At 55.5% G+C, this 8,845-nt stretch overlaps 1 protein-coding gene across 1 annotated transcript; it reads right to left on the bottom strand.

The window, feature by feature from the left end:
• Positions 1 to 3,367: 3,367 nt before the first annotated feature.
• CD300LF (CD300 molecule like family member f) lies at positions 3,368 to 8,822 on the bottom strand. The gene is made up of 7 exons (XM_026861071.1): positions 8,817 to 8,822; positions 8,358 to 8,696; positions 7,472 to 7,610; positions 6,532 to 6,638; positions 5,928 to 5,980; positions 5,189 to 5,326; positions 3,368 to 4,932 (listed from the first exon to the last, which is right to left on the bottom strand). The coding sequence occupies exons 2-7, from the start codon at positions 8,680 to 8,682 to the stop codon at positions 4,825 to 4,827; spliced, it is 870 nt and encodes a 289-aa protein (XP_026716872.1). The 5' UTR covers positions 8,683 to 8,696; positions 8,817 to 8,822; the 3' UTR covers positions 3,368 to 4,824.
• Between the last annotated feature and the right edge of the window lie 23 nt (positions 8,823 to 8,845).

Below are 8,845 nucleotides of genomic sequence, written 5' to 3'. Positions count from 1 at the left end.
TAGCTGGGAGGGGTCTGAGGGGAGGGGGTTTAGCTGGGAGGGGTCTGAGGGGAGGGGGTTTAGCTGGGAGGGGTCTGAGGGGAGGGGGTTTAGCTGGGAGGGGTCTGAGGGGAGGGGGTTTAGCTGGGAGGGGTCTGAGGGGAGGGGGTTTAGCTGGGAGGGGTCTGAGGGGAGGGGGTTTAGCTGGGAGGGGTCTGAGGGGAGGGGGTTTAGCTGGGAGGGGTCTGAGGGGAGGGGGTTTAGCTGGGAGGGGTCTGAGGGGAGGGGGTTTAGCTGGGAGGGGTCTGAGGGGAGGGGGTTTAGCTGGGAGGGGTCTGAGGGGAGGGGGTTTAGCTGGGAGGGGTCTGAGGGGAGGGGGTTTAGCTGGGAGGGGTCTGAGGGGAGGGGGTTTAGCTGGGAGGGGTCTGAGGGGAAGGGGTTTAGCTGGGAGGGGTCTGAGGAGAAGGGGTTTAGCTGGGAGGGGCTCCCCGGGCCCCTCTTAGCAATTTGGTCAATGGCCCTGCAGGTTCCTCCTCGCTCTGACCTGTGCGTAAGCGAAGCTCAAGCCAGAAAACGCATGGTCTGTCATTAAAAAAGACAAAAACCCTCATCATCCCGCCTCTGCTGGAAGAAGTTTGCTCTTCCCTGGCGTCACACCCCTGCTCCAGCTCCCCTGGGGTCAGGGACAAGAGACAAATCCCAGTCCCATGATGTTTAGAGGCTGGTTTTGAAGATAATTCAGAGGCGCTCCCCCAGCCTCTCGCTGCCCCACTTGCCAGGCAGCAAGAGCCGTTTGGGGGGCAGTGCCGCGGCCCTGGGGTACACGAGCCGTGCTCGCCCGTGCCGGCCTCTCTGCCGGGGTGCCTGCCCCGGTGCACATCCCTGGGGAGGGGAGAGCGGGGTGCCCCCCAAAAAAAGAACATGTGCTTTTTGATGGAGAAGAGGGAAAGATGGAGGGGCTCCCCAAATCCTGTACAAATCCAGGAGCAGGAAGCTGATTTCTGGTGGAGAGGGGTAAAGCGCGGCCGACCCCAGGTAACCCACCTCCCCTGCGTTAGACCTCACACTCAGTGTCACACACAAGTTCCTACCAGATCACCACCAAACCCGTTTATTAGAGGAGTTACTTAAACTCAGTCATCACAGAGCTGCGCTAGGAACACCCCAGGCATCAACAAGCATGTCTGAGCCCCAACACGGGCTCTTCCACCCGCACAGCCCTCTACTCTGCCCAGCCCTGGCTTCAGCCTTGTGGCTTAAACCAGCCCAGAGCCAAACGAAGGCCAAGAAGCAGAATAAATACACGCGAGGAGCAGAATAAAAATGCCCAAGGAACAGAATAAAGATGCTCAAGGAACAGAATAATGACGCCCAAGGAGCAGAATAAAGACGCTCAAGGAGCAGAATAAAGATGCCCAAGGAACAGAATAAAGACGCCCAAGAAGAAGAATAGAGATGCTCAAGGAACAGAATAAAGATGCTCAAGGAGGAGAATAAAGACACCCAAGGAGCAGGATAAAAACACCCAAGGAGCAGAATAAAGATGCCCACCTCCTGCTTCTGAGCCAGGGCTTCCCCAGGAGCAGGCTGCACCCGGCTGCCCCAACGCCAGCCTGCCTCACTGGGGATTCGCAGCCCTGCGGCTCTGCCTCGCTCGCCCTCCTGCTGCGGGGGGGCAGAAAAGCAGGGCTGGCAGCAGCACCCCAGCTGCTCAGGAAGGGCTCTGTGCACGGCTGCCTTCATGGCCTCCTCTTCCTTACAATCGTGCTGCGGCAGGAGTAGAAGAAAAGCTTTTCTGCTTGGATTGTCCTATCTGCTCACATCTCCTTATGTGTTAATTGCAGGTTGCAGGCTACAGTAACTCATTAATGAGCCAGGCAGCGGGGGCTCCCCTAGCTCTGCCCTGCTGGGGTCTTTGTCCCAAGCTTCACACAGGCTCCCTGTTTGCCCAGGAACCACTCTTCTCCCCAGCAAGGCTCGATTGGTGCTTCTGACCCTCTGCCTTTCCTCCCTGGCCAGGAGAAGGCTTTTCTCTGCCACTGAGTGCCCTGGAGTATTAGCAAATTTTGGTATGGAGTATATATATATTCCAGCAATAAGTATTCCAGAAGTCATCCCCTTTGAGTTATAAAATGTGGGAGTGGTGGAGAGAAGGTGGTGAAGGGGACAGGGCTATGTGGGACAAGGTGGCCTGCAGGGAGCATCCCTACCTGGCAGTACCCAACTCCCTCATCCACAAGTTTCTCAGCTGGGTGCACACAATCCCACTAGCTTAGCTCTAAAAATGAATCTCCAATATACCCCTGTCCTGCTGAGGGTCACATCCATCCCCTCCTGCTGTCCCTCCTTGCCCAGGCTCTGCCTCGCAGCTCCCCAAAAGAAGCACCCAAGGGCGGGGATCTGCCTGGAGGAGGTGGTAGAGAAGCAGCTCTTGGTGCTTCCAAGTGAAAAATCACTGTTCTCTTTCAGGAAGGCTTGTGCAACAGGATAGGCCATCTCTACTTTCAGCTGACTCCTGCAGCCAGAGCTCAGAAATCATGATTTTGGGGCAGAGCTGGTTGCACAGTGTAAATCAGCATCCCTGGCCCTGAAACCAGCCTGGCTGCACGGAACTACAGTGCCCATATTCCCACAGCAAGGGAAAACTCACCTATCTGGGCAAAGCCACTTGCGTGGGACCGTGTGTGTAGAAGAGCTCAGATTTTCCGCTCCCAGCCCTCTTTCCATCAGGAGTCAGCCCTTCCAATGCAGAAAGCACAAGTTTCCCCTGCCAGGTGCTATTTCCCTCTTCCAGGCAGCTGCCCTGAAACTCCACTAACACTGGAGAAAAGATAAATTTCTTACACCCTTAAAGTTACCTGAAAATCTTGGAAGTCTTCAGCTATTAAAACTTCGGTGCTCAAAACAGCTCTTGCAGAGGGTGTTGCCAAACACCCCATCTTTGCACACCCCAAGGATCCCGCACCCTCTGCTCCCCCACGCACCCCCATCACACAGCCGGTGGCTATTTCTGCCTTAGCACTGCGGCAAGGGCTTTAAGTAAGCCATTTAGTTCTTTTTTTAAACCATGAAAACAACCTCCAGATATGAAATAATGGGACTCGGTTACCTAAAAAAATATCCAATTGATTCCTCCTCCCGACTCCTTCAGAGAAGAGGTGTTATTATCTCCAGCAATAAATGGGGAAGCAGGAAGAGCAATACGTGATTTTATTTCCCCAGTTCCACATGAAATTTGTGGCAGAAGTTTGTCAGGGTGAGTGTGGAGGGATTTGCTTTCCCCTTTTTCCCAGCAATGGCTGGAATCTGGCCAGATCCTCGTTTTCATTACAAATTATACCGATGCTTGTCTGTGCCGTTGGTGTTTGCTCCCTCCTCGGAAGCCCAGCCTTGTGCAGGGTGGGAAGGAGGGATCCCACCTTCTCACCGACCACAGGAGGAATTTTGCTTATATAGGAAAAACCTATAGGAATAACCGCAACTGTCGTACCACTGATGTTTACTTCCAGCTGCCTTTGGTTTTGACAGAGCAAGGATGCTCTACATGGTTTCTTAAATAAAATAATCACAAAAATACTGAAACAAAGTTTTGCGGCGGTTAACAGAGTTAATGAATTGTCTCCAAATGAAGCCTTGAAATGCACTTGACTCAGCCTCACAAATAGATGCCCACCCCTGTGTTTTTCAGGGCAGTGGATTGTCACGATGGATGAGTTGCCTGGCCCTGGGCAGGAGCAGGGTGGGCATGCATGGAGGGCAGCGGCATGCAGCGGGCAACAGCGTGCCCAAAGCATAGCCCCGTGGGACGTCCTGCAGCAGCCGGCAGTGGGGCTCAGGGTTTGTGTGGGAGCAGCAGAGTCCTTGCCCTTAAAGATCTGGGTTCCCATGCTGCTGGAGTCTGCCTGGGTAGCAGCGAGGGGCTGGACCCACTTTTGGGGTGACACTGCAATAAACCCTTCAGTGAGGTGGAAAACTGCCCTACAAATACAAATACTGTGCTAGATGCTATCAGATTCTCAGCTGCTGTCACTGATAAAGGAGCGATACTTTACACAGAAGAACATATTTAATGGGTGCCAGAAAATAAATTATCAGCAAAGCAGAGAAGACAAGGGTCACAGTTACAGCCCATCCTTGTGCTCACAGCCCAGCGGTCATTCGGGGTGGTGATGAAGAGAGAGCAGGAGCAAACTTCCCTGGGGCTGTGAGACCAGGGAGTGGGTCAGGGGAGACACTTCCCAGCTGCCACGGAAGAGGGATGGGAGCACTTCTGCTGTCTCCTTCACACCAAGACCCTAATGCACTGCACCCTCCACCTGAGCCCCCCAATATTTGGATATAACATTTCTTGCTGTCCTGCTTCCCAGGAGCTGCCAGCTCTTCCTGATGTTGGCATGAAATAAAGTCAGTCTGAGGTGACCAGAGGGTTTGGGAGCTTCAGCCTGCGTGAATAATGCAGACAAAGAGGCAAGCAGGGCGGGTGCTGGGTGAAGGGAGCCAGGCAGCCCACCCACAACCCCCAGCCCACCCTCACCTCCCATTGCTGGGCTCTCCCACACCCTGCCTGGCTGGTCTCTGGCCTGGGCTACCCCGAAGGGGCAGTTTTTATTCGCAGCACCATTTCTCTGTGTGTGAGGTCTCCAAATGCAGAGGGATGATTTCATCCTCATCCCATTCTGTGCCTCCCGTTCAACCTTATTCTCTTTGAGGTTGCTCCAAGGAAATGTCTGAGCCCAGGAGAGCAGCAGCTCTGCTGTCAGGCCAGCTCCTGCCTGAGCGGAGAGCCAGCCCGTGTCCCGCTGGCACTGCTGGCAGCAGGAGCAGCTGGCAGGGCTGGGTGCCGGCTCACTCCCTCCGCGCTGGAGCTGACGGCACATTGACATAGATCTCCTGCTGCTCCAACAGAGAATTCTGTGTGCTGGCATATGTAGTCTCTTTTTCCTTTTCCAAACACTAGGAAAGGAGGGGGATAAACAAAAAACACCCTTCACAGGGCTGCTCCAGGGCAACACCATCTGCTGGAACCTCTCTCAGCTGCTGTAAGCACCCAGGAGCAGCTGTGGGGACTGGAGAGGGCACCCACATTATCCAGGGTCATTCGCACCCCAGCTCAGCATGTCCTTTTGCAGCTCCCCCCTACCCACCCAACCCCTCCCGCTGCCCACACCATCACCCACCTTGAGCTCGGTGCTGCTCTGTGTTCTCCTACCTGATTGCTCTGCTTGACCTCCATGTATTCGGTCGTGGTGTTTGTCAAGCAGCGGACAGCCTCGGTATTGCTGTACAACTGGCTCTCGGCTGTGCCCGAGACATGCTTAATCTCTGCGTAGTTCAAGGCATCCCTTTCCTGACACGTGAAGGAGAGGGATGAGCTCTTAACCTTCTGCTGCTCCCCCGCCTGCAGCCCGCAGGAGTGGGAACATCTCCCGTCCTGCTGCCCTTCCCCATGCGAGCTGAGACAGCTGCAGGAGCACTAGGGGAAAATTTAACCTGCAGCAAGGGCTGGCTCAACATTTTCCAAGGGAAATCTGGTTAGTGACACCAAGCCCCTCCTCAAAAGCCAGCAGAAAACATTAGAAAATACTTTCCAAGCAGTGATCAAATATCAGCTGCCCTGCAGCCTCCTCTGGCATGCTTTGCTACAGGTTCTCAAGGCTGTTTCACCCAGAGAAGCAGCTCCCATGTTTGGAGGGGCCTGGAGAGAAACCTCTCAGTTCAATTTTAAATACCCTTCCCAGGAATACTCCGCAATAGCCACATAAAATCCCTGGTTGGATCCTTCTGTTGGCAAACAGAACTTGAAGGATCCCTCCCAGCCTAAAGAGCCATGAACCTGGAGGAAAGCAAACGGCTCTGGCAGCTCATTTGCTCAGCTCAGGGTTTGAGGTTTCCCCTCTCGAGGCGAGCTCAGAGCACACCACCCCAAGACCTCGTGTGATTTGCCTTACTGTATGCGATGTGCTGTGGATCCTGTCCATCTCTACAGCTGCTCTGGAGAGAGCTGGATGAAGCACAGATGTGGTTAGACACGAGTGAAACCAGGGGGAAAGACATGTATTAAAAAACTCAGCTGCCACTGCAAATCTCACCATACAGCAGGAAGGGAACCTGCTGCCCCATCAGCCATCTAAACTGGAGAAGTTCTTCAAATAAAACCAGACTCCACCTGCCACCTGGTGACATCCCCTCCCGTCCCTCCCCATCTTTCACACTGGCCTCAAACTTTGCATCAAGCCTAGTGCAAGCCTGGCCTACACAACTGAGCATGTCTGGAGAAGCTGACGGTGCCCAAACTCAAGCAGGTGCCGTGCCAGGCAGCACCCATCCCGAGCTGCCATTCCCTGCTCCCATGGGGATGAGACCTGTGGGAAGTCCCATTGGTGCCTCGGGGGAAGGAGACCTTCGTGGAGGTCTCAGTGATGGACCCAGGGATTGGATGGATCAGGGGGGGAATGGGCGAGAAAAAACAAATATGGAGGAAAAAACAAATATGGCAGAAGACAGTCTCTGGTGCACAAACAACGTGTGTGTGGTGCTGACAGCTTTGCTTACCCTTCTTCCTCTTCCTGGACAGTATTACCAAAACAACAGCAGCAACTACAAGCAAAAGAAGAACTACCGCGATGCCTGGTGTGAGGATGTGCTCCACCGTGTTCAAGCTGCAAGAAAAAAAAGAGTTTCTGTTCTCACGCTTCTTTTTGGAAGCAGACACAGGAGGAATCAGCACAGAGCAGGCAAGCGGGAGCAGCTGTGGGTGATGGGGGTTGCTTGGGGAGGAAGGGAAGCAGGCGTGGGGGTGGTCAGGCTGCACGCTGGGCACGGAGTGAACTGAGAACTGCAGACTCAAATGGACACTCGGTCTGAGAGCTGTTGCGTCATCGCTGTTTTAAGGATCAGTTCCTGCACCTAATTTTGCACTGGTTTAGCTCCACTATTTGTTGACCTGGTTGTAAAGGGCAACCAGGCAAGGTGGGTGTGCCAGCGAGCCCTTGGGCATGCTGTCGGGGGCCTCAACTTTGCCCACTTCCTGCATCTCCTCCAAGAGATAAGGAAGGAAGCTCTGCCACTCCAGTCTCATGCTCTGTCAGCTGTGTCTGCCGGGCTGTGTGTCACTACAAAGCAGAACAGGACCCGGCTCAGCACTTGGTTTCCCACAAGCAAACGGTCCCTCTGGGTTTTGGGGAAGGAAACAGACTTATTGCTGCAGCCAGAAACCACTTCTCACATGGTGGTAACCTGCACCTTGCTTAAGCTGCAAAACAGACAAGGGGACAAGCAGGGCTTTGCCAGAGCCAAGAGACATGGGGCACTGCGATTATTTTCCATGCAGAGTGACTGGCTGAGAGGACAAAGCGCTGGTCCTTAAAGGCAAAAGCAAGAGGTCTGAATCTGTAAGGGAGGCGTGAAGAGCCCAGAGGGTTCCAGGGCTCCAGCTGCACCAAAGAGACCTCATGGAGGGAGGTGGCTGCTGTGGGCAGGAGCTGGTACTCACCCAGGAGGGCTGGAGTCTCCATGGTGCAAGTGATTTGATCCTGGTACCACAACTTTCCCCGGGGGAGTTGTCTGTGTGGGGACTGGTAAGGAGCTAGTGGGTAGGGTGTAGGGTGATGGCGGGGAGATGGAAGGAGGAGCTGTAATGGAGGAGAGTCTTGGTCAGTCTCCCTACCTCCGTGGGGGAAAATCCTGTGGGGTTTGCAGTGAGCCAGAAGTGAGCCACTTACTGTCACACCAGGAGAAGCTGGGTCCCCTCTGCCACATCCAGAGCACACTCCTCAAGGTGGGAGGGTTGTAATCCCCCACCCCTGCCCAGGAGGCTTTTTGTGGTCCCAGTCCCCCCCCAAACACGCACACACAGAGACCAGGGTTCACTCTGCACCCTGCACCCAGCCCGGTACTAACACAACAGCCCCATACAAGTGTCCCACCATGGGGGCTGGTCCCTGATGAGGGGACAGGGAAGGACATTCCCTGAGCCAAGGGCCTGGTACCCACAGGCACTGGCTGCCCCACGGCGAGACATGGGGCAGCAAAGGGGGGTGGGGAACTCCCTGGAGTTATAAAATAATGCAAGGAAAGCACAGACAGGGCTGGCAGGGTCTGATAAGAGAGGAAAATGGGGCACAGAGAGCAGGGTGCTGCACCCCAGTAATGGGGGTGAGTGACCCTGGGATGCTGAGAAGGGACTGTGGTGAGAACTGGGCACGGGGAACGCGTGAACGTGGCACCCGCCACGGCGGCAGCCAGCTGAGCCCTGGTCACACTCCCTGGGGGCTGCCCCACGCAGCATGAGCACCCATCTCCCCCAGACTGCAGCCCCCGCTCCCAGCACTTGAAGGGGACACACCAATGCTGAACGTGGGGAACCCACAAGTACTGACCTGCGTCCACGATCACCTTCACAACGTGACTTTCATCAGCCTGGAATGTGCCCGTTCGAACCCCACAGATGTACATGCCCGCATCCCCCTCGGTCAGGCGCTCCATGGTCACCGTGAACACCCGCCGTGTGCGACTGTCCCGGATGGAGAATCGGTCCTGCTGCACCACGGGCTGCTCACTCGAGGTGATGATGATGTCGTCAGAACAGGTGAAAATTGCTCCCGGATAGCACCAGAATTTCGGCTTCATCTCCTGACCAGCCCGGTAGGCGCAGCTCACCGAGACGGACCCCCCCACGTATCCCCGCACGATTGCGGGACGCATCACTGCCCAGCAGCCTGCGGAGACACACGGAGCCGCGGTTGTGCTGCTGCCGCCGCCGCGCCCGCCCCGCCCGTCGGCGCTTAGATCCCACCGGAGCCGCTCCGGGGCTCGGGGGCTCCGGCCCGGCCCCTTACCTGGCAGCAGCACCCCGGCGAGCAGCGCC

Source organism: Athene cunicularia, assembly GCF_003259725.1.
Source record: "Athene cunicularia isolate RWA chromosome 18 unlocalized genomic scaffold, athCun1 chr18_part1, whole genome shotgun sequence".
NCBI lineage: Eukaryota > Metazoa > Chordata > Aves > Strigiformes > Strigidae > Athene > Athene cunicularia.
Note: the sequence above shows the minus strand (reverse complement) of the source record. Positions and strands in the feature narration are given on the sequence as shown.

What these genes read in the sequence shown, in the direction of transcription:
- CD300LF (XM_026861071.1), bottom strand. Translation starts at nt 8,682, where the DNA reads ATGCGTCCCGCAATCGTGCGGGGATACGTGGGGGGGTCCGTCTCGGTG. An exon ending in TCCACAGCACATCGCATACA is followed by an intron (nt 5,327 to 5,927) that starts GTAAGGCAAATC and finishes TTCACGTGTCAG; the next exon opens with GAAAGGGATGCCTTGAACTA. An exon ending in AGGTCAAGCAGAGCAATCAG is followed by an intron (nt 4,933 to 5,188) that starts GTAGGAGAACAC and finishes CTCCTTTCCTAG; the next exon opens with TGTTTGGAAAAGGAAAAAGA.